This window comes from Miscanthus floridulus, unplaced genomic scaffold (assembly GCF_019320115.1).
Source record: "Miscanthus floridulus cultivar M001 unplaced genomic scaffold, ASM1932011v1 fs_647_2_3, whole genome shotgun sequence".
Taxonomy (NCBI): domain Eukaryota; kingdom Viridiplantae; phylum Streptophyta; class Magnoliopsida; order Poales; family Poaceae; genus Miscanthus; species Miscanthus floridulus.
In genome coordinates this window covers 1-24,127 of record NW_027097056.1, presented here as the reverse complement: position 1 = coordinate 24,127, position 24,127 = coordinate 1, and the positions used below count along the sequence as shown (strand labels likewise).

At 47.2% G+C, this 24,127-nt stretch overlaps 2 protein-coding genes across 3 annotated transcripts; both read right to left on the bottom strand.

Annotated features, from left to right (window-relative positions):
• Positions 1–1,476: 1,476 nt before the first annotated feature.
• Positions 1,477–6,117, bottom strand: LOC136532520 (uncharacterized). The gene is made up of 2 exons (XM_066525107.1): positions 5,596–6,117; positions 1,477–1,668 (listed from the first exon to the last, which is right to left on the bottom strand). Exons 1-2 carry the CDS (start codon positions 6,115–6,117, stop codon positions 1,477–1,479), a joined length of 714 nt encoding a protein of 237 aa, XP_066381204.1.
• Positions 6,118–11,640: 5,523 nt separating this feature from the next.
• On the bottom strand, positions 11,641–16,996 carry LOC136532519 (senescence-associated protein OSA15, chloroplastic-like). 2 transcript variants are annotated; one of them, XM_066525105.1, is made up of 13 exons: positions 16,861–16,996; positions 16,223–16,702; positions 15,235–15,405; positions 15,039–15,112; positions 14,875–14,951; positions 14,705–14,776; positions 14,422–14,490; positions 13,646–13,692; positions 13,383–13,506; positions 13,192–13,260; positions 13,009–13,112; positions 12,641–12,716; positions 11,641–12,149 (listed from the first exon to the last, which is right to left on the bottom strand). In XM_066525105.1, the coding sequence occupies exons 2-13, from the start codon at positions 16,525–16,527 to the stop codon at positions 11,976–11,978; spliced, it is 1,362 nt and encodes a 453-aa protein (XP_066381202.1). In that variant the 5' UTR covers positions 16,528–16,702; positions 16,861–16,996; the 3' UTR covers positions 11,641–11,975. The 2 variants fall into 2 exon arrangements, with proteins under 2 accessions (XP_066381202.1, XP_066381203.1); XM_066525106.1 differs by having other exon boundaries at positions 16,223–16,760; positions 16,861–16,959.
• Positions 16,997–24,127: the final 7,131 nt, after the last annotated feature.

Below are 24,127 nucleotides of genomic sequence, written 5' to 3'. Positions count from 1 at the left end.
GGGGTTAGAATTGAACGAGAAGGTCGAGATGTCTTTGTCTGCTTTTGAGCGGGGTTGGGTAAGGCCGCTAGGGCTCATCTCTGTTTTTCTCCCCTAGCTTTGTTTGACGCGAGGTGGCCTCGAGCCCTTCATGGGCTGGCCTTCAAACCTCGATCGGTCGCCGCTCATATTGAATGAGGCGGCTGTCGCTTTGTGATGCGACACGAAGCATTGAGATGCAGGGATTTGCATATGCAATGTTTGGATGTATGGATTTAGCATATAATTTAATTGAAACAAAAGCGGTGGGTCGATAACGTTACCCTAGTGGTGTGAGTGATGGGAAGCTTTTACCAAATATGTCAGTGCGGGGTTTGGGTCTGACGTCTGCGATGAGGTCGGTGTAACCTGCATAAACATTGCCATTTTTTGTTTCTATCTCTCGGTGGTGATCTGAGTCGTTTGATTGATTTTAGGCAACATGACAGCTTCTCCTCGAAGGAGATCCTGCAGGAGGGCCCCCCTAAATCCCTCTTGGGAAGGTGGGAGCCGAAGCTTGTGGTGTGGGGAACTATAAATTCGATTATGCTAGTGAACAAAAACACCGTAGCCATCGGAGCGTAGGGTCTGGCGGTTCGTCTAGTTGTATTCAAAGTTTTATACCCACACGCCATGCTTCTAGTTTTAAACGTAAGGAGGGGTCGGGCGAGGAGGATGTCTAAATAGGTAGACACTCTTGGTAGCCCCCGAGCGATGTCCGTGCCCCTGCCGTTACTGGGGTCAAAAACTCGGTAATGAAATTAACGCGCAAAGCAAGGAAACAGTGGTGCTTATCTTTCTGCGGCGTTCATTCATCGTTTCGCCTAGGCCATTCGATTGACCCAGGAGGCCCGATGGGACCTCCCTATTGGGTCATTCCATGGTCCTGCCTAGGGAAGCGGAGAGTCATCTGCAAGCGAGTGTGCCCTGGTTCTCGCGCCCGGTGTGCATTAGTGGTGGGCCACTCCCAGGCAATGTCCTATTTGACTAGGCAACGTCTTGTCGATCAGAGTGCATCCCGTCGGTCTAGGCGTGTCCCCTCGGATTCCCATCAGCATTGATCTCCCACCTATATTGAATAGGGGAAGGCAGAGAGTTTTTCGTCCCAACCATTCGCCTTTCCCCAGTTGCTATGCCTCTTCCTTAAATAGGGAGGGGGAGGGGAGTTCTCGCCCCACTCCTTCGCCTACTTCTGAGCCGCTACCTCTTCTTCTTCCTTTCCATCGAATGAGTTCGTGTGTCGCAGTGGGGCCTAAGTGAGAGAGGGTAATGCCAGGGAGAGAAAGCTCATAGATCTACCGATGAATCCGGAGCACGATGTCGAGCTGGGGGTCATCCAATGTAGATGAGATGGTGTAGGCCGCCTTTGCTAAAAAGGGGCCACTGCTGTCAAAGGAGGAGGAGCACTGGAGGGTGCCAAGCATCGTCGGCCTTACCGTCGTTCGTTGCGGCCTTTCCTCAGTGGGAGACGCCCCCCGCCCAAACGCCATTGTTAGGGTTGCGGCTGATGATGATGGCGTAGTCCCTGGACGCCCTGGCGGGGGTGCTGTTGTTAAGGTCGTGATTGATGATGATGGTGAAGTCCCTGGATGCTCCGGGGAGCGCACCACAGTTGCCGACGTGGTGCTCGACGTTTGTAGAGGACGGTGCCTTCGAGGATCCCACAGAATGGTAGGGCGTCACTGATGGAGAGTGTGGCGCGACGACCGTAGTAGTACTCGTAGTATGGCTTGTCAGAAACTGTAATCGAATAAGTTTGTGGGGGAGTCCCCGAGTGAATAGTCTTTTGCATTTGTGAATACATTAGTGCTTTCCGTGATGGGATCACTTTGTAGGCAATCAATTTTGTGCGAAAAAATGCATAAGTTTTTGACTTTTGCTACGGCAAACAGCTTTTCAGCTTCCTCTTTTCTTTTGTATAAGAGGTTTCGGTGCCTTCTGACTCATCCCATAGTCCAGGTCGCAAAAACTAGGAGTGTGGGTGAATCAATTCTGATCACGCTGGTGAGCAAGGAGGTCATAGCCGCTGGGGCGTGGGTTTCCCGCAGTCCTACCGGTTGTACTCAGAATCTATTCCCGAAATCCTAGCCCTTAGGACTTGTTACGAGAAGAATGGAAAACTTTTAGAGAATGTTTGCAAAGGTAACACAAGCAGTGTTTGTAAGATAAACGTATTTGTATCACTTATACCAGCCCTCGAGTGAGGTCCGACCCCTCACAATTTGTAGGGGTTGGATGTCACTAAAGGTCGGGGATCTCTGAAGATAAAAACTTGATAAGGAAAAGTATGCGTTTATTAAGGGTAAAAACGACGTAGCTGTTCAATGTTCCAGGCGTTGGTGAAGGCCTTACCGTCGATGGTTTTCAACTTGTAGGCGCTTGGCTAGAGTTCTTCCGTGACGACATACGGCCCCTCCTAGGGTGAGGAGAGCTTGTGGCGATCTTTGTTGCTCTATACGAGGCGAAGGACAAGGTCCCCAACATTGAAGGCTCGGTTCCGCACCCGTCGACCGAGGTACCGTCGCAACGCCTATTGGTACTTGGCTAAACGGAGGAGGGCAATGTCGCGAGCTTCGTCTAGTTAGTCCATGGCATCTTCATGGGATGCCTTGGCTCCCCGCTCGTTGTATGCTCTGATCCTTGGCGCTCCATAGTCGAGGTCCGTCGAGAGGACGGCCTCAAAACCATAGACTATGAAGAAAGGTGTGTAGCCGGTGGACCGGCTGGGAGTTGTCCTCAGGCTCCAGAGCACCACAGGGAGCTCGGCGACCCAGCATGCGCCAAACTTGTTCAACCGGTTGAAGATCCTAGGTTTAAGGCCCTGTTGGAGCATGCCATTTGCGCGCTCGACCTGCCTGTTCGTTCGGGGGTGCGTGATGGCAGCCCAATTGACTTGGATGTGTTGTTCATCGCAGAATCAAATGAATTTTTTTCTGATGAACTGCGTGCTGTTATCTATGATAATGGAGTTCGGTACTCCAAAGCGATGGATGATGTCGAGGAAGAACTACACAGCTTGCTCGGACTTGATCGCGGAGATCGGCCGAGCTTCAATCCATTTTATGAACTTATCTATAGTGACAAGCAAGTGGGTGTAGCCCCCGGGCGCCTTTTTGAGAGGCCCAACCAGATTGAGCCCCTAGACCACGAAGGGCCACATGATGGGGATCATCTAGAGTGCCTGGGCTAGGAGGTGAGTTTGCCGAGAGTAGTACTGGCACCCTTCGCAGGTGCATACGATTTGCTCGGCGTCAGCTACCATAGTGGGCTAGTAGAAGCCCTATCGGAAGGCGTTCCCAACCAAGGCTCTCTGTGTGGCATGGTGACTGCAGACCCCACTGTGGATGTCGCTTAGCAGAAGTCTTCCCTGTTCGACGGGGATATAGAGCTGCAGGATCCCGGTGTGATTCCATTTGTAGAGTTCTCCCTCTACAAGAACAAAGGATTTGGCATGACGTGTGAGCCATCGAGCCTCCGTCTTGTCCATCGGCAGCGTGTTGTGGAGAAGGTAGTCGAGGTAGAGCATTCTCTAGTCGTCCAGAGGGTCGGGCTCTATTGCTGGATCCTCTTCAAGTTCCATGACATCGGGATCGGGCGGAGCCGTCGGTTGGTTAGCCCCCTAGGCTGGATTAGATGGGCCATCGTCGGCCTGCTCTAACCCTCCATAGCGCACCGAGGGTTTGGGCTAGTCGCTGGCGAAGACGCCTGTTGGCACTAGTTCTCGACCGGATGCCGCCTTTGCGAGTGCATTGGCTGCCTCGTTGAGGTGCCTTGGGATGTGATTGAGTTCGAGGCCATCGAACTTGTCCTCCAGCCGTCGAACTTCTTGGCAGTACGCAGCCATCTTGGCGTCATGGCAGCTTGACTCCTTCATGACTTGTTTAACGACCAGCTGAGAGTCACCCCGAATGTCGAGACGTCGGATGCCCAACTCGATGGTGATGCGCAGGCCATTGACGAGTGCTTCATATTCGGCCACATTATTTGATGAGGGGAAATGGAGCCGAACCATGTACCTCATGCGGACCCCGAGGGGTGATACAAAGACTAGCCCCGCGTCAGCATCCTTCTTCATCAGCGATCCATCGAAGTACATTGCCCAGTACTCTTGATCGATGACCGCCGGTGGCGTCTGGACCTCGGTCCACTCTACGATGAAGTCAGCCAACACCTAGGATTTGATCACCGTTTGGGGAGCATACGCGATGCCATGATCCATCAGCTTGAGTGCCCACTTTGCGGTTCTTCCTGTGGCATCCTGGCAATGGATGACCTCACCGAGGGGGAACGATGTCACTACTGTCATAGGGTGTGACTCGAAGTAATGGCGTAGCTTCCTCTTGGTGATGAGGACGGCGTATAGGAGCTTCTAGATTTGGGAGTAGCAGATTTTGGAGTCGGACAGTACCTCGCTGATGAAGTACACAGGGCGCTGCACCTTGAGGGCGTGCCCCTCTTCTTCCCGCTCTACTACCAGGGCAGCGCTGACCACTTGTGTGGTGGCCGCTATGTATAGCAGGAGGGATTCTCCGTCGCTTGGAGGAACTAGGACCGGGGGTTTTGTCAGAAGTAGTTTGACCATGTCAAGCGCCTTCTGGGCCTTGGCTATCCACTCGAAGCGGTCGGCTTTCTTCAAGAGTCGATAAAGGGGGAGTTCTCGTTCGCCAAGGTGCGAGATGAATTGGCTAAGGGCGGCAAGGCACCCGGTGACCCGCTGAACCCCCTTTATGTTCTAGATCGGGCCCATCCTTGTGATGGCTAAGATTTTCTCCGGGTTGGCTTCGATGCCACGCTTGGAGACGATGAAGCCGAGTAGCATGCCCCTCGGGGCCCCGAAAACACACTTCTTGGGATTGAGTTTGATGCAATTTGCCCGGAGTTTCGCAAAGGTTTGCTCAAGATCGGCGACAAGGTGGCCAACCCATTTGGACTTAACTATGATGTCGTCGACGTAGGCCTCAACGGTCCACCCGATGAGGTCCCCGAAGCAGTTGAGCATACAGCGCTGGTAAGTGGCCCCAACACTTTTCAGACCGAACGGCATTGAGATGTAGCAGATTGATCTAAAGGGGGTGATAAAAGACGATGCGAGCGGGTCGGACTCTCTCATCGTGATTTGGTGGTAGCCAGAGTACGCATCAAGGAAGCAGAGGGTTTCGCACCCAGAGGTAGAGTCAACTATTTGGTCTATGCGCGGCAAAGGAAATGGGTCCTTTGGGCACGCCTTGTTGAGGCCCGTATAGTCAACACACATCCTCCATTTCCCGCTCTTCTTTTGTACAAGGATGGGATTGGCTAACCACTCTAGGTGGTCTACCTCCCTGATGAATCTGGCGGCCGATAGTTTCACTATCTCCTAACCGATGGCCCTGCACTTTTCCTCGTCGAAGCAGCGCAGGCATTGCTTCATCGGCTTGGAGCTTGGATGGATTTTTAGGGTATGCTCGGTGACCTCCCTCGGAATGCCTGGCATATCCGAGGGTTTCCACGCAAAGATGTCTTTGTTGTCGTAGGGGAAGTCAACGAGCGCACTTTCCTATTTGGAGGAGAGCATGGTACCAATGCGTACCATTTTACCCTCGGAGTTCTAGGATCTATGAGGACCTCCTTGGAGCCCTCGGCCAATTCGAACGACCCGGTTGACCTCTTTGCATCGGGCGCTCCTTCGGCGACCTCCTCCTTAAGGGCGGCGAGCTCCTCGAAGGCGAAGATTGTCATGGCATGGCCACAACACTCGACCTCGCACTCGTAGGCGCGCTGGAAGGAGGTGCCGACGGTGATGACCCCGCCGGGGCCTGACATCTTCAGCTTGAGGTACGTGTAGTTGATGATGGCCATGAACTTCGTGCAGCATGGACATCCCAGAATGGCATGGAAGGTTCTGAGGAACCCCACTACCTCGAAGGTGAGGGTCTCAGTCCTGTAATTGACCCGATCCCCAAAGGTAACAGGCAGACCGGTCTGTCTGAGTGGCATGGCCTGCTTCCCGGGGACGACGCCATGGAAAGGCGCTCGGATTGGGCAGATGTGCGTTCGGTCGATGCCCATTACGTCGAGCGTCTTTACGTACATGATGTTGAGGCCGCTGTCTCCATCCATCAGAACTTTGGTGAGGCACTTTGGGCCGATGATCAGGTCGACCACAAGCGGATACCTTCCTGGGTGTGGGGCAGCGTCCGGATGGTCGGTCCGATCGAAGGTTATGGTGGACTCCGACCACCGGAGAAAAGGAGGTGTGGCCGGCTAGGCCGTGTAGACTTGGCGGTGTGCGACCTTCTAACAACGTTTGGAGTCATAGGCCATTGATCCCCCAAAGATCATGAGGCAGCCATCTGGCGTTGGAAAGCCGTCGCCCTTTTCCTCGGCGTCGTCCGTAGTGGGGGCAGGTTTCTTCCCCTGTTCCCCTTTGTTGGAGCCTCCGGACAAAAACTTCCACACGAGGCTATAGTCCTTGAGTGGATGCTTTACGGGGAAGGCGTGGTTCGGGCACTGCCCCTCGAGTATTTTCTCGAAGTGGTTCGGAGCACCCTCCGCAGGCTTCTGACCACCCTTGCGGTCAGCAGTAGCCACGAGTGGCTCCTCACGCCGTTGCTTCTTGTTTTTCCTTTTGGTGGAACAATTGGAGGTGCCTTCACCGGCACCCTCGTCCCGCCTTGCCTTGCCCTTGAGGCGATCGAAGATCGCTTCGACCACCTCTTCTCCGGAGGCGTGGCTGGTGGTGATGTCCAGGAGCTCCTTGGTGGTCTGTGGGCCCTTGCGTCCTAGCTTGTGAACCAAGGACTCATAGATCGTCCTAGACAGGAAGGCTCCTATCATGTCAGCATTGATGATGTTGGGGAGCTCATTGCACTACCAGGAGAAGCACCGGATGTACCCATGAAGGGTCTCACTAGCCTTTTAGCAACAGTTCTTGAGGTCCCATGGGTTCCTAGGGCGTTTGTACGTGCCCTGGAAGTTTCCCACAAAGATCTCCTTCAGATCCGCCCAACTCTGGATTGCGTTGGACGATAGGTGTTCCAACCATGCCCGAGTTGAACCGGCCAAGAACAATGGAAGGTTGCGGATAATGAAGTCGTCATTATCCGCACTACCGGCTTAACAGGCAAGCCGATAGTCTTCAAGCCAAAGCCTAGGGTTTGTCTCCCCGGAGTACTTAGGGATATTAATAGGTGGTCAATACCTTGGCGGGAACGCAGCGTTGAGGATGTGCCGGCTGAAGGCCTGAGGCCCTGGGAGGCTAGAGCTCGGGCTCTAATCCTTGCCGCTGTCGTAGCATCCGTCGTGTCGAGGATGATAGCCGTGGCGGGCTCCTTCCCTTGGGTCGCTGTAGGCACGTCTACGGGCGTCGAGGGTGCTGCGTGCGCTATGGTTGTGGCTGAGACATTGATGTACTGGGATTGCAGCGTGCTGCCCGTCACCTTGCGGCGCTTGGTGGACCGATGCGTCCCTGGCAGGGCGTACCAAGGGCGTACGCTGGCTGGTGTCGGGCTCATGTCATCGAGACAACGAGCTCTCCGCCTGCTATGCTGCTGCACGCTCAAGTAGCGTGCGAATTTCACGGTGGGCCCGGTGATCCTTGGGCGTTGCAGCCTCTAGAAGGCCACGGAGCAAGGCTATTGTGGCGGCGATATTCTAGCTTGCCTGGGCAAAGTGGGGAAGGGTTTCATCATTGGCGATGATCCTTTGGTTTACATTGCGGGCCATGGCGCATGCGTGCCCTCCATCTCCGCGGCGCCTGATCTCCTCATCGACCTTCATGTACTCCTGAACAAGCTATTATCCGGCTTCGTCTATTTCCCGCTTTCAGGTTCTCAGCTGCTCCACCCCAACATGAGGTGGGGCCACTGTCCCCCTCTCGGTTGTGTCACCGTGGTTGCCTCCCAGGGTAGTCTCCTCCACAGAGATGCTTTCAACATGTCCCTCGGAGGTTTCCGCCATGAAACATTCCCGGGAGGGATGATTGCTCCCCCTGCCGGAGTCAGAGCCAGAGTCTGACCCTGGCCCCTCTGCGAGGAGGCCGTGGAGGGATTCCGTAATGCTTTCGATCATCCCTACGAACTCGTTGTTCGAGGGGGACAGGATCGTGTGTTGTGCCACAAGATGGCTAACGGTCGCCGCGGCGTTGTGGAGACCGAACAGAAACGCGGTTGGGGCGCTCCGTGCGGAGTGTTCCAGAGAGAGGGTGAGGCAGCGTGGGTCCTCCCTGGACGGCTGTGGTCCAAGGGAGAAGCCGGGCTGGCGCTCAAGCCTCCCGTAGTTGAAGTTGACGGAGGGGAGAGACTGGACGGCGGCGTGGGCCAGCGCCAACTCTCCTCCTAGTGTTACAATGAAGTCCAGGTCACCGAAACGCATGTCTGCGCCCGGAACCCAGCTGATTGCGTGGTTAGCCATCCGCGGCCTGATTTGGAACGCGCAAAGGCCCCTACCTGGCGCGCCAACTGTTGGTTTTTCGAACAAACACCGGCTAGTAAATTTATGATTGTTGCGCGTTAGGCCCGGATGGTGCACTAAAGGACATGAGGTTTATACTGGTTTGGGTTGAATGTCCCTACGTCCAGTCTGCTGCTGCTCGTGTTATTAGTACCAAAAATGGTTCGTAGTAGGGGGTACAAACGGTCGAGAGAGGGACGAGTCCCAAGTCTCTGATGGAATGATCGAAAAGGTCGCCGAGAGCTTGGTCGCTGCTCAGCCGTGTGTGAAGTGTCGTGTGCGTTGAACCTATCCGTCCAGCGTCGGTACCTTTGGTGGGGGGCCCTGCCCTCCCTTTTATAGACCAAGGGGGGAGTAGGGGTTACAGATCGGAGAAAGAGGAAAATACCAAAGGTATCGAAGGTCCTTCGAGGGAGCCGGGTCTTCCTTTTTCCATGTGTCTGCCCTGCTTAACATGGCAGACTGTGTTAGAGGTGGCGTGTTTGCTGATCTTCGTAGGCCATGCCCTGGCCTTATTTAGCAAGTGGGTGCGTCCCATCCTACGTCGGCGGACGGTGCGGCGCGCTGGAGAGCCACGCCGTGACCCCTCGGGGAGTAACAAGGGAGGTGACCATACGTTCGTCACTGTAGATGATGTGATTTCTATCTTGGATCGTAATGGCTGTCGTATGTCTATGTTAGTATCCGCGCCCGAGGACTGAAGGCGGCGCCTACTACACTGTTGGACCAAAGTCGGCGCCTACAACACTATTCGAGCACTGTTACGTCGGAAAGGACCTAAAGCGCCCATCCCATCGTATCCTGACGGTACCTTCCCGCAGGCGCACAGGGAATGGCCCTCGATATCATGGTTGACTCGAATGTCCTGTCGTATCCTGTGCTCGTCCTCATGAAGGAGTAGGGTGCGATCGTTGGGCGAGGTGGAGTCTAGCCCTTGGGGGTCGGGCGAGGTGGAGCCCACCCTTGGACGTCGGGCGAGGAGGAGCCGACCCTCGGGGGTCGGACGAGGCGGAGCCTGCTCTCGGACGTCGGACGAGGCGGAGCTAGCCCTTAGCCGTCGGGCGAGGCGGAACCAGTCTTCCGTCGTTCGGGCAAGAAGCGTAGTAGTGCTCTTTGTCTGACTGGAAGCGTCAACATTCAGTGGTCATTAGTCCCACCTCATTGGATACCCTGGTATTAGGTCCCCAACAACCATCGACAGTGATGGAGCTCGACTATCAATTCCAGTTCCACTCCCGACAGTGACAAGACATTATCACTGTCAGGTCAAGGCTTAACCCATCAGCGATAGTTTTAGGACCACTGCTAGTTCACAGTGGTCGCTTTAGGAGGAATGATACTTTGCTCTAGCGGAACCCAACTCAAATTGAAGTTTTACCGGCACATTTCAGAGATCAAAGAGGGAGGGGGCACAGTGGAGAGAGAAATGCGTTGGTTGTCATTGTAGGAAGAATTGTGTACGGGCAGGTTGTTGGGCACACTCTTGGTTGAAAACGGATGGAAATGGAAGGAAAAACTCTTTTCATGTTCCGTTTCCACGTTTCATCACTGGAAAACGGGACCGGGATCGGAAAGGCCAGGATCGGAATATACGGGTATTCAGAAACGGACAAATATGGACGGAAAGATGATGGAAACGGATGAAAGTCAGGAACTTAAGCCGGAATCACAATCACATATCATGATCATGACATTCTAAAACCAGCACAAAAGTAAGCAACCACACAATTCTGGAGTGCAGCAACATCAACGCAAATATAAAAATCATCCCTCTCATTTATCAATCGTGCTCTCGTACAAGTGCAACTGTGCTCCCACTAAGTTGTTAATGCCCACAAGCGCTTTTAAAAAAAACACTTAGCATGCCATGCGCCCGCATGCACACATCAGCAGGCAGTCTGCCGCTACAGCTTGAGCGCAAGGCAGAACCAGCCCAGGCCGGATGGGGACCGGTAGGGATGAAAACGGTACGGATATTTTTCGACGTATTTGAAACCGAATTCGTTTAGAGGGGTTGAGATCTGTCCGTATCCGAGTCTAGATATCCAACATCCGATACCGTATCCGTATCCGAATACTCAAATCGTATATTTATGATGTCGATATCCAATCGTATCATATCCGACATAGTTGACACTATCCGTATTCGAATCCGAATCCGGACAGAAATATAAAAACAAATGTAATATCGGTGATATCCGTCCGTATCCGATCCATTTTCATCCAGGAATGGGACACGGCATACGGGTTTGCGTTATTGGGCTGCAGACATGGGCTTTCTAGCTATTGGGCCTCTTGGGAGTTATCGCTTCAGATCATCCCGGATTTAAGAAATACGGATCAAATACGGGACATTTCCGGCCAAATACGGGATCCAGAAAAACGGGCGGATGAAGCCTCTCCCGTTTCCGTCCTGGTCCCGGACACTTCCGACCCGGCTCCCGTCCTGTTTTTAGATCTTTTCTAAAAATACGAAAACGGCAGGTCATAGAGAAACGGACGGATCGGGTGAGGTTAGTAGTTTTGCAATTCTTTGTCCCAAAGAGTCCATACATAAATTTCTTTTGAACAAAGCAATAAGTTAAAAAAATCAGAACCAAAGGAGGCAAGAACCTGTTATAAACGACGAACAATATAAATGACGAAGAACAGTAGATAAAGTACAGGGGACACGAGATTTTAACGTGGAAAATCCTCCCATGGTGAAAGGAAAAAACCACGAACATCAGCCAGCAAATCTTCACTGTATCGGGTGAGGTTACAAACGTCGGAGATTTACAACTTGGGATACCCTAACCTAGGGGCCTTCCCGTATAGAAGTCTACAATGCATCTTTTCCATGAGGGATGTGGTCCGTATATAAACCTCACACCCTCGTCTATTAGCAATACAAAACTAATAGATGGTGTAGTCCCTCTTAACGCTAATAGACCGCTTTGCTTCGGCCCAAGCTTGAATTTGGATCATAGCTCAATAGAACCTTGGTAGCCAATCCATATTGGTGTGCAATGCTAAAAAAACAGTTAGCAAACAAAATTGCCCTGGAAAAAAATTGGAATGGAGGAACCTTGTCGATTCTGGTGTGCAATGCTAAAATAACAGTTGGAAAACAAAATTGCCCTGGGAAAAATTGGAATGGAGGAACTGTGTCGATTCTGGTAAGAGCAACTCTAGCTACAGCATTTGAGCCAATTACAGTACTATAAAACCAGGGCCACTATTATAAGACTACATATTCCCACAAGGGAATTCGTTCACTTTTACGTGCTTTTCAAATACAACATTTTGCTTCATGTCTGAACAATATCCAAAGGGAACAGACTTCTATTTACTCTTCTTTTTATTCCCCATTTACCAAGTTTCACAACACGTTTTTTTCCCTTCAACTAGATATATGTAAAATACCTATATCTATCTGATCTTCAGTCCTAAAAGTTAAACAGGAATGCTTTATGTGCTGGCCATGATGATTTCTTATGCATCGGTCCATTGTCATCGAAATTGGAATCTTTCAACTTGTTTACACCTCATGTGTCATCATCTGCTGCTGAATTGTCACCATCAGCATCCTCGGAAGCCAAATTCTGATTCATTACAAACCTCAGACTGTCACCTTCTTCAAGTTCCCACTGCTTCTTGAGTTCATCAATGGCGCTTGATGCAGCCCTAGCTACAGCATAATTGGGATCTTGAGCCAATCTCTGCAACCAAAAGGAGAGAAATTGCAACAACCTTACCAAAGAACTTTGGTAGAAACATAGCTTCGTGTCACAAGTCCGAAAATGAAGTGAGAATCAAACATAAATGTCTTCAGCTTGTATGGTCTGGAACATGGATGGTTGAAATATGAAATTTCTTAATCATGTGGGCATTTAGTTGTGGAATATAGCCTGCACTCTCGAGATTAAGAGCCATGATTCGTTGCCTAGTCTACCCTTGCCAGATTTTTTGTGGGAGAAATGATCCTTTTCTATTAGAGAACCAATTTTGACTCTCTCAAGAAAAAACGGAGCCTTTGACTCTTTGCCCAAATTAAATTATGACTTCTTTGCTCAATAGCAAGCCTGGGTGAGAAACCAAATAAGCCCTCAGACATTCAGCCTATAGAAATTCAGAAATGAAGTGCCAAACAGCCTTTTATGCTTTTTCTTTTATCATTTTGGATAGGTAGGAAGGAGAGATGAATTCAAACCTGCAATGCACCCATGCCAGCATTCCCAAGAGTCCACATAGATGGAGCTGTTGCCAATGCGTTAGCTAGGGCTTTCCTACAAAGAGTAGAAATTTATAATGTTCATCAATGGAATATAGTAGTACCAATGTATTGTTGAATTTTACAAAATAAGAACAAGGGAATTAAGGTATTGCTTTCCTGAAATATAGAAGCATTAAAATATAAAATAAACTAATCTAATGGGAACTAGGGCCATTGAAAATAAGAAATTGGCACCCGAACTCGTTTTTTGGCAACATGATCATTGTACAGTATTTAAACATTAGCTTTTATGTTGAAATCAAGTGATTGATGGGTACTTCAGCAGGAAAGAAGTCTCTATGTACCTAGTATTAACGTCTGGAGAGCTTGAACATTCAGCAATCAAGGAAACACTCCTTTTCCCATCCATGGCATCCAGGTCAATTAGAGTCGCTATTAACAGTTCAAGCTTCACAAACAGAAAAGTATGACATCAAATATGAAGGTAGGAGGTTTGACATAGATCGAATCAGTTTAAAATGGCTCACCTCCTCAGGATCTGTGTAGTCAATACCATCAGCTTCAGAAAAGGCAGATGCCATGCTCTGGTATGCTTCCTAGGAAGGATAAATCAAGGAAAAGTTAACACTATGATAAGACTGTGCTCATGAGAGAGAGAGAGGGAGGGGGAGGGGAGGGAGAGGGACTGAGACTGCTGCTAAAGTTATGTAGAAAGTACCTCAATGGCATAAATTTGATCAGCAGAAACTTCACCAGGAAACAGTTCAAGAGTCTTCCCATTCTTCTCAAGTGAAATAAACCCTGTTGAATTTGTACGAGAAGATGAACCGTCCTTTGGAAGCCTATGAGTAAATTTTAGCTTAATTCAAAGTGATCCATAGTGAGCAAGTACTAGATCAAAAGTAAAAAGTAGTTCTCTGTAATGAAGCAGCTATGTGCTCGTCCAAAACTATCATTTCAAACTTTCTCTCTAGAACTTACTGCTCATATAATCTGTTCACCATCATGTCATGGATGTCCTGAACAAACTGCATTGAAATTTGTAAAATTACATACAAGTGTATGAAGTTATAATAAAAATGTTATAGGAGCAATGCTTATAGTTATCAAGTTGGGATACAACGAAATTCGGTAGTGTGAAATCAAAATTTATACTTGAAGCAAATTTTGTTGTGGCAAGAGATGTGAAAGTCTTTCATTACAAAAGCAGCCTCTTTAGTATACAAAGCAATGTGCAAATATTGATTCGTCTGCAAACTGTGTTGGATCAGAGAACACTGAACCTTCTATGTTGATGGGAGCATGTAGACGTGTAGAGTGCCATAAGAAAAATTCCCACATAATCATAGTTCCCATTCTGCTTTATTTAGTTAGTAGGTAAATCAGACACGACATTCGATGTTGCATTAGATAACTTCCCGGTGTGATTATGTAAGGCATGTTTGGTTTCCTTCCACACATTGCCACACCAAATTGCCCACCACACCATAGGGAATGTTTGGAAGAGGAATGTATCTATGAACAGGTGGGTCAAAGGCATAGCAACTATTGATTAGGTGTTCAAACTAAATAAGTTCTTAGAATGATGAGCACTTTCACTATTAGTCACCCCTTTATACAAATTCGAACCGCCATATAATAAAAATGGGCTAGAATATCCAGAATAAAAATTGGAAACAGTAGAGATCTAAGGATGGTTATTTGAACACTCGACGTTGCAAAGTTTCAGAGCTAGATACGGAAGTAGTTAAAGCTACCTTCAATGCCATGAGAGCGTCTTCCATGGCACGTCGTTTAACAACCAAGTCAGCTCGTCGCAGATCTGCCTGGTTGCAAATCAATAATACATTAGATTAGCATGAATTCAACAGCAATACACAAAGGGCGCTGGCATTGATAATTGATAAAAAAAAGATGTACTACTCCTATATGATATGAATAGTACTGGCAATTTTCTACAGTAAAAATGGAAACTATTGCTCAGATCTTACAATTGTTCCAACAAATTGAAGTAAAATAATATGAACTACTAGTTCACACCTCCAAAGCGCCATCACTCCAATGTTTGTCTGCAGCTTTCTTCAAGTCTGACTGAGCTCGCTCCTTAAATGCCTGAATAGGCATGAAAATGCTGATTATTTACATAGATATAAAAAAGGAGACAGAATACAAAAAAAAAATGAATAATTTAGTATCTTACAGATACATACTCTGGCAAAATGGTTAAGGCGCGCTGCTCTCTCCTTCACAGTGTTGTCAATCTTTTGAGTATCCTTTCGTGCACGAGCTGTAATGCAAGATAAGTTTAGATGAAGCTTAAATAATAAATAATTTTATATAAAGAGCTTATTTGTCTCAATAGGAGAGCATGTACCATCAAGCTTGAGAAACCCCAGGCCCAAAACAGCAGCATCCTGGCATGCACGTTTGTTCAGCCTTGTTATGCCACTAGGATGCAAAGTAGATCAGATATAAGAATAAAATAAACAGTTATGCAAACAATAACTTGCTTTTATCAAGGAGCAAATTTAGCAATATGAATATGGTTCTACTTTGGAGTAGAAGAGTACCGTGAAAGTAATAGAATGTCACTTTGAGCCCTTTCATTTACAAACTTAGCATCATTGTAAACAAATTTGCAGGCTTCAGCCAACCCTTGACTAGCATAGGCTGACTTCTTCTTTGATGGAACTTGATCATCTGAAAATTGAGGATTTCCCCTCGAATGTTGCTTGAAATCTCTGCAACAAACACATTGGAAGATAATTGGAAATCACTCATGGTTAGATGTCTAGTCTAAAAACAACAGTGCACCTTTGCACATACAGTCATTGAGCCTTATGATGCCATTGTAGCCTATATTAAAAGAAAATGCTTATATAGAAATTTGCTTTAAAGCAGAAAGAATAGATTGTCAGCTAACTATGTTCAATATTTCAATAAAAAAATATAATGAAAAAGAGAAAGTAGGGGTTGCGCATGCTTTTATCATCAGAGAAAACATTTGAAGTCAAAATAAGTTTTCTCAAAGCACCCTGACAGCAGGTGACATATTTAGGCTGATAATATATTGTGGGAAGACTTTACTATGCACAAGTGAAAACACTCTAGCAAATGCAAACCTAAATGCATATAACAGTAATCACTAGACAAATAATAAAGACGCATAACAACCAATGATGAATAGATGGCCCATAAGTGAAGTATGTGCCAAAAAATATTCCAAGCGTTGGTGTTTGTTAAATGTGAACATGACCCCCAAAGCTGGCTTACATGATGCACAGGGCACTTGCAAATTTTCCACTGATCCACTAAGAAAAAGTTCAACTGTTTTCACAATTATTATTGTACAAGTTACCACAAATAAATGTACTAAGGCCCCGGGACAATAACCACCAATCCAAACAACATTACTGAAAAGAAGGCTTTAATATATTCTGAAACTGAACTTGCTGACTAAAGTATCTACTAGCATAGGAAGATTACTACATGATTTTCCCTCTTATAGAAAACACACTGATTCTGTAGAAGAAAAGCAGGGCAGCAGTTAAAGCTTACCTGTAAGGGCTGGCGCCACCTTCGTCAGCAGCATCGCACTCTTCAGTTTCGCATTCGCAGCTGTTATGAGACCCACAAGAGTGGCAGCGAGCATCGCAGCCACCGTGCCCGAGCAGTGAACCATCAGACTTGCTGCCTCTGGGCTTCCACTGACAGAGCCTGGAGACGAGGTGGTACCCGTTTGCCCACCTCCTGGCCTCCGATTTCTTGGCCAGACATGTGACCTCGCGCGGCGCCGGCGTCCCGTATTGATCGCTGTAGCACATCCTACATGCCACCGTGGTGCCGTACATAGTGCTAGCCATGCGCGCACAAGCTTCTGTAACTGTAAAGGCCACTCACCACCCAGATCTAGAATTCAAGATACGCCTAGAGTGGTGAGCAGGGGTCTGTGCTGTAGCTAATTCCTGGCTGCCCGTTTGGAGTGCTGGTACACAGCCATTGCAGTTGCTTGCAGCGCCTGGTGTGAAATTTCAGTCACTGCGTGTCACAGCAGGCGGCCAGACACAGCTCCAATCAATCCATCGGATGTGTGGTGCTAAATAAAACAAAGAAAGAAAGAAATCGACGGAGTTGTTGGCTCGCCAGCACCGACAACCACACAGCAGGAACGGAAGGGGAAGGAAGGGGCGGGGTACCTGGTGGATGGGATGCTCGTCGTCGTCGGCGAAGTGAGGGCGCTGGTCGGGCGGGGAGGCGTCCGTCCCCAGCTTGTGACGCGATGGCGATGGAAGTTATTGACGCGATGGCGATGGAAGTTATTCCGGAAGCAGCCAGCGAGGGAGGCGGGCCCACGGGATCGCGGAAGGGGAAGCGTCAGCCACCAGTTGGGCCTGCGGCCGGTGAGAGGCCAACGGGCCCGGACGGGCCCACCACCATCCTTATCCGCTATCCTGTGGCAGGGAACGTCGCCACATCGGCAAATCCATTACCGTGCGTGTATTTCGGGGGTTTTAAAATCGCTACCCGCTAGTCACCTGGGCATGGAATTCTAGGTTCAGTTTGAATCTAGAGAGATTTTAGGAATTGGAATTCTAGGATTTTAGAATGTACATTTTAGATTTAATAAAAATCTATGATAACTTTTTTGAACATCAATGGTAGGTAATCTGCCTTTTCATTTAGTACAGACACTACCGGAGACCGGCTGTTTGCCGAGTGCCAGGTGGTTTGCCGAGTGTTGTTTTTCGAGCACTCGGCAAAGACTCCTTTGTCGAGTCTTTTTTTTTTTGACACTCGGCAAAGAGGCTATATGCTGAGTGTTTTTTTTTTACACTCGGCAAAGAGCTTCTTTGTCGAGTGTTATTTTTTTTAACACTCCGCAAAGAAACTTTCAAAGCACATTTTGAAGCAGTAAATTAATTCAAATAAAAAAGTTTTCAACTACAAAGTTGTATAACTCATCAAGATGTACAATGTTTGTTTTGGTCTTTTCTTCATACGACGAAGTGAAAATAAATTTGTTCATAAATCTAACATATCTCTCTTGTAGTTTATGAAACTACAAGAGAGATATATAAGATTTGTGAACAATGTTAGAACGACCATGTCGGATGAACAGATGATCAAACATCCAAAATAAACTTTGTAGATCTCGAAAAGTTATGAAACTTTATAATTGACAACTTTTTGATTTGAAAACATCTTGTCATGTAAAACTGCGTTTGAATTTTAAAATTTTAAAATTCGAACTTTTCAAACGACCTCGGATGAAAAAACAACCAAAATAAACTCTGTAGATCTCGAAAAGTTATGAAACATTGTAGTTGACAACTTTTTGATTTGAAAACATCTTGTCATGCAAAACTGTGTTTGAATTTCAAAATTTTAAAATTCAAATTTTGTAAACGACCTCGGATGGAAAAACTTCCTAAACTAAAAGTGTAGATCTCGAAAAGTTATGAAACTTTGTAGTTTACAACTTTTTGATTTGAAAATATCTTGTCATGCAAAACTGTGTTTGAATTTCAAAATTTTAAAATTCAAATTTTATAAACGACCTCGGATGAAAAAACTTCCTAAACTAAAAGTGTAGATCTCGAAAAGTTATGAAACTTTGTAGTTTACAACTTTTTTATTTGAATTCGTTTAGGACCTCAAACATGCAATTTATACTCGGTTTAGTATAATATATTGAGAACTAAAACGGAATCTAGACACACGTGAGAGTGTGGTGTAGTGGTAGAGGAGGTATGCGTAGCCATGAAATTCACGCGAAAAATGTCGTAGATGGGTGGGCGCTGGCCGGTGGGGGCCTCCATCGATAAAAAAAAAATTGGGTAAAAATTCCCATTTTTTCGGGTTTTTTTCGGTTTCAACTTTACCGAGTGTCCGAGTGCCCGATAAAAGACACTCGGCAAAGTTGGCTTTGCCGTCACTGTTTTTGGCGAGTGATGTTCGCCGAGTGTTACACTCAGCGAACCATTTGTCGAGTGTTTTATGTCTTTTGCCGAGTGTTTCGGGCACTCGACAAACTCAAAGAGTCTGGTAGCGAGAGGAGTATCAAATTTACAAAGTTAAGTGAAAAAAAAGAAAAAACTGCAAGAGATGCAGGCTATACAGGAACAAAAAGAAGGGAACTGCGGGCGATCAGTCGGACGGTACCGTGGCCATTCGTTTCCGGCGCGCGTGCACCTGCACACTACGCCCGTGCCAGCACGTCTCATCCACGCCTGCATTTCGTGCACCCACATGGGCCCCGTGCCACCTCGATGTTGCCCGCGCCGCGCACTCGCGCGCCCTCGTGCTTCCCACACGCATCACATGTACAGCATCTATTCTATTTTTGAAACATCTAGATGTAACACTCGCTGTTGAATTGCCTTAATGTTGTCTCTGATTGCCGTCGCCTCTTCCTGGGTTCAGCTGCAGCGCCTGTTGTCCAAACCAGCCTTCCACTCCTTGCCCAATCAATTTCGCGAATGAACAGTTGGCAATCATATGTGAGTGTGATTCTTGTTTAGTGTAGCATAGTTTGCAAATTGGTCCCCCCCCCCCCCCCCCCCCCCCCCCCCCCCCCGCTTGTTGATTCTGTCCGCTGTCGGCAATTTCCTTTGGAGCAGAAGCTAAATGAAGAAGCGACCCTTTGATTCAACCCTGAATTTCCAAATACTCCTCCAATCGAGTTCTGAGAAAGCACCGAAGAACTAGGCATCATATGCCAACCTGGCAAGAGCACTCATCTTCTTGTGGTTGTAACTAAACTTCTTGTACTTGGGTCCACAGGTGGACGAACTGATGAAGTTCTCTGTCTGTGTTGATGCGGTTTAAGCCAAGCATCCATCCTCCCATTTGTAGTGCTGGTGCAACCTTGTCGTTTTTTCGCCGTGCAAGCAAGCTTATAACAATCTGGGGCAACATCTTTTGGTGCTCTCCCATTCAGCCAGTTATCTTGCTAGAACATAGCTTTCTCGCCATTGTCTAGTTTTATGGTGGTGCATGCTCTGTACAGGGCTTTAGTGTTGTTCATTGGAATGGGTAGGCCAGTCCATGGTTCTTCTGGTGTCGCCCAATGGTGTCAAATCCATCTATGTCTCAATGTTGTGTTAAAGGCTGCAAGGTCCCTTATCCCAAGACCACCAAGGGCTTCCTGTCGTGTCACTCATGATAACTTCAATTTTCAACTATGGAAAGATTTTTTTTCCATATTAAAATAGATTTATAGATATGTCTATTTTGTTGGCCCTAGACTCTGGCTATACATCTCTAGAAAATATTAATTTCCAGAGGCGATATGGTAGAACCGCCTAATCTAATGCCTCTCAGGAGTACTTGTGTTCTATTAGACACTAAGTACTCAAGAGATGACATTAAACTATGCAGTTCCGTCGAGCACACCCTAAGGGAGAACTCGAAAATCCACATTTTCCCATTAGGATCATAAATGAGAGAATACAGCTTACAACATTCTTAAGTCATTTCTTACATCACTTTATTACAGTAACAGAATATTACCTCCATTGATTATAATAGCGGAATATAATAATGTTATCAGAGTTACAGAGAAAGCAAAGATTAATTTAATGACATGGTGGAGCATTCTCGTAGTAGACATTTATATACAAGAGATGCTAGCAGATTTTATATCTTTTCTTATAAAAACCTTTGGTGACGGTTATAAATAAATACTATGATCGAAGCGTGAAAGGAATCCTCTCTGAGCCCACCAGGTGGTTTCCACACACAAGAGTCAGCTCTATGTATCCTCTGATCACCTGCAACAGGGGGAATAAAACCCTGAGTACTCGATTATACTCAGCAAGACTTACCCAACAGGACAAAAATAAAAGACTCTAAGGATATGCAAGGCTTATTTGGCTTGTGGGTTATTCCATCTACGGAAGCATTACTAAACTTGCGTCCTTATATTCAATTTTATTAGCAGTCATCATTAGTTCATTAACTAACCATTCTATGTAAGCACATATGCCACTTTCAAGCAGGTGGTAAGCAATCAGAACCATTTTATCACCTTTCAAGTTCTAGTTCTTACTACGGTGCTAGACCATAGCCAAGTCATACCGTCTCACAGAAACGACGATTCATGAATCAATGTATCTCAGCTGGGTACCCCGAAACACACGCCCCGTTTATACCCCAGGCACAAACAAGACCAACTCATTCCACTCCTGTCACAGGGTCCAGGTTCCCATCTAATCTTAGACTCCAAGCCCCCACACTTGAGACTCGGTCTCAGTATGGTGCTTAGATATCCACCTTTCCTCATCTTCAATCAGTCGGTCCGAAAAGAGTCAAAACCCACGACAAGAGCATAACGAGCCTTCCCGCTCCCATAAGCAAGTATGTGCTCAGGATAATAAGTCTGTGACCTGACTACCATCCATAGCAGCGGACGGTCCTCAATTGACACAGGCGGAACAAATGCAATCCGAGCCTCGCTTGGTTGCCTAACCAAGTCCAAATCCAAAGCACATTTCCGCCCGGTCTTCAATTATCATCCATATATATTCCATGTGATAGTAATATAATAACAACAATAATATCTTTCCTATCTCTCGTGAGTGATAGGTAATCACTTGACTTCTACCGAATCCTATAGCGTAGCCATCTACACGATTCTTACATACTAGTAGGACCCATAGGATAAGGATATATATATGCAGGTGGTTTTCATTCAACTCCTTAAAACTTAATGCACAAGCATAAATTAAAGTGCAGAATAATAGGGGTTATGCACCGGGGCTTGCCTAGGTAAGATATAACCAAGAGTTAGCATTCTATCGTGGTGACCCGATCATCAAGGCACCATCCTTTCTGCTACTCTAAATGGCTCCACGATCCATTGTTGTTCCTATTATAATATACGTAGATGCAACGCAGAAAACGTAATTAACCCACGACAACCACAACTCTAAGGACATGATTACACCTCGCAAGCTAACGAGCTAGATCTAACGACTAGCGTACTAGGCTATGTATCCATGTCGACAGATAAGGCTTCGTTTCTAGAAAAATGCTTTAGTCCTACAATCCAAAGGTGTTTTGGCTTCTTATTGATTAAATTTATATATTCGAACTAGGGCTCATTTAGCCACCTTAGCAAATTAATTATTATGGAGCTACAAAAATTACACTGAGCACCTCATAATATTAGGAAGCTACTATGTAATTTCTAGAATTAATACTAGCACTGATTAATCATAAAAATTCCTACAAGTTTATACCTTAACAATATTAAGCATCTTAATTTAATTAGATAACTCCTGAAAATACTATGAAACTATGTGAACAAGATATACTGGCAGATAGATCATGATTTTACGAACCTAACAAAATTAGTTTCATAATTTTTGGTCAACTACACAAATTTATATTGAATTTACAAGTTTTCTTGGAAACTAAATTAGGAAATGCTTAGAAAAAGAAAAAGGGCCGACAACAGCCCAGGCTCGGTAGCCCAGCGCGGGCGTGGCCTCGCGCGGGTCGCGATGGCCCAACACGGCCCAAGGCCATGAGGCCCGCACGCGACGGCGGCTTTGCAGAAAAGCCCCCGAGCTTTTAGATAATAACATGACTACTATGCACACTATTCCTACCGATGGCGATTTTACAAATAAACCCTCGGATGTTTCCATATTTACCACGGGGAGGTCCCTGGGGATACCCGTGCTCGTCGGCGCGGCAACCGACGGCATAGGGCGATTACGCCGAGCAACCTAGGCGTGCTATGACGGAAGTAAGGGGCTGACCACCATCTACGGCTAAACGCGCAAGGATGGATGGCGGTTAGGGAATCGGAGGTGCACTGGTGTGAACTACAGCGACGAGCGGCTATCCACGGTGGTGGCGCGACTGTTCCAACAGCTACGTGACAACCAAGTCATTGTACGTGCCTTAGCTTTGTCCCAATAGCTAGCTACCCATAGCAACTATAGCCAGAGAGCCTTAAAAATAGTTGTCGAACAAATAAAAATTCATAACTTCTTGAATGATCTTTGACATAAGAAAAACTTTATATCAAAATTGTAGAGCTCGATGAAATCAAAAACTTTTTGTAGTTGGCAATTTTTTTATTTGAGACTATTTAGGAGTCTAAATATATATTTTAAGTTCTTGGATTTCAAATTTAATTTTTCAAAATTTTCAAACAACCTCCGATGCAAAATATCCTCTATACCAAAGCTGTAGTGCTTGAGAAGACTTAAAAAACTTTGTAGTTGAAAATATTTTCATTTGAGATCGTTTATGTGACATAATATTCAATACAATAACCATATATATTAATACAAAAGGATAGTATTTGCTCACAAGTTATTATGTGGTGTGGTGGTATGAGACGCATGCGCAAAAGTTCTAAAATTTAACATTGCGATGCTGCAGCTAAGCCTTTTGTGATTAAAATATCATAAACTGTGCTCTTAAATAATAGTAAACTTTCTTTAGAAATGTTTTGCTGAACTGTATTTTTTTAACCATCTCTAGAAATTGATTTCCAGGAGTGGTTGACTGAATAAAATCATCCCCAAAAATCAATTTATTAAGTGTTGTTGACTAAATCAACCATACCTAGAAATAGTTGTCGAGTAAATAAATTTTTAACCTTTTCAAATGAATTCCTATGCACAAAATCACCAACCATGAATCACCGAGGTGTAGCCGTGTAGGTGTCCAGCTTCCGTGGCGAAGACGCACAAAATCACCAATCATGGATCATCGAGGTGTAGGTGTCGAGCTTTCGTGGCCAAGACCATTGTTTCTGACTCTATCCATACCAAAATTTTCACCAATGATCACCATTTTGACTGCATGCGATGTTATTTCGCAATCAAATCATGACACTGAAAGGGGAGAAATAAATATCCAACAAACTAGGACCGTATTTGGATGAACTAGGAGTATAGATGGCCAACGAGCCGGCCCGGCATGGCATGGCCCCGTGCCAGGCATGGCCCAAAGGGGGTCGGGCCGGCATAGCACGTCGTGCCTCCCGGACTGTGCCTCTCTAGGTCATGGGCCTAGCCTTCTGCCCAGGCACAGTCCTATAGGCCATTTTTCGGGCCGGGCCAGTCCGAGAAGCATGGCACTCCCAGCAGGCCGGGCCAGCCCGTAGCTCGAGCAAGTGGCCGACGGGGGCAGAGAGGAGTTGATGCGGCGTCTGGCGTGGTGAGGAGGTGGGCGACGATGAGACGGCGGGGGCTGAGGAAGCGATGCCGCGGGTGAGGTCGCTGGCACGAGGCCGAGGAGGCGATGCTGCCCGCCTGCAGGGGCACGAACGGGCATCAGGCGGCGGCTCTCGGGTCTAGGTGCGGCGGCCGGCAGCGGCGCTCTGGATCTCGAGGGCTGGAGCGCTCCGTCTCTCGTTGCCGGGATCTCAGGAGTCGGGAATGGGATCTCGGGGGTCAGGACTCGGGCGGGAGAAGTAGCGGAGGGGTCGCGAGTCGTGAC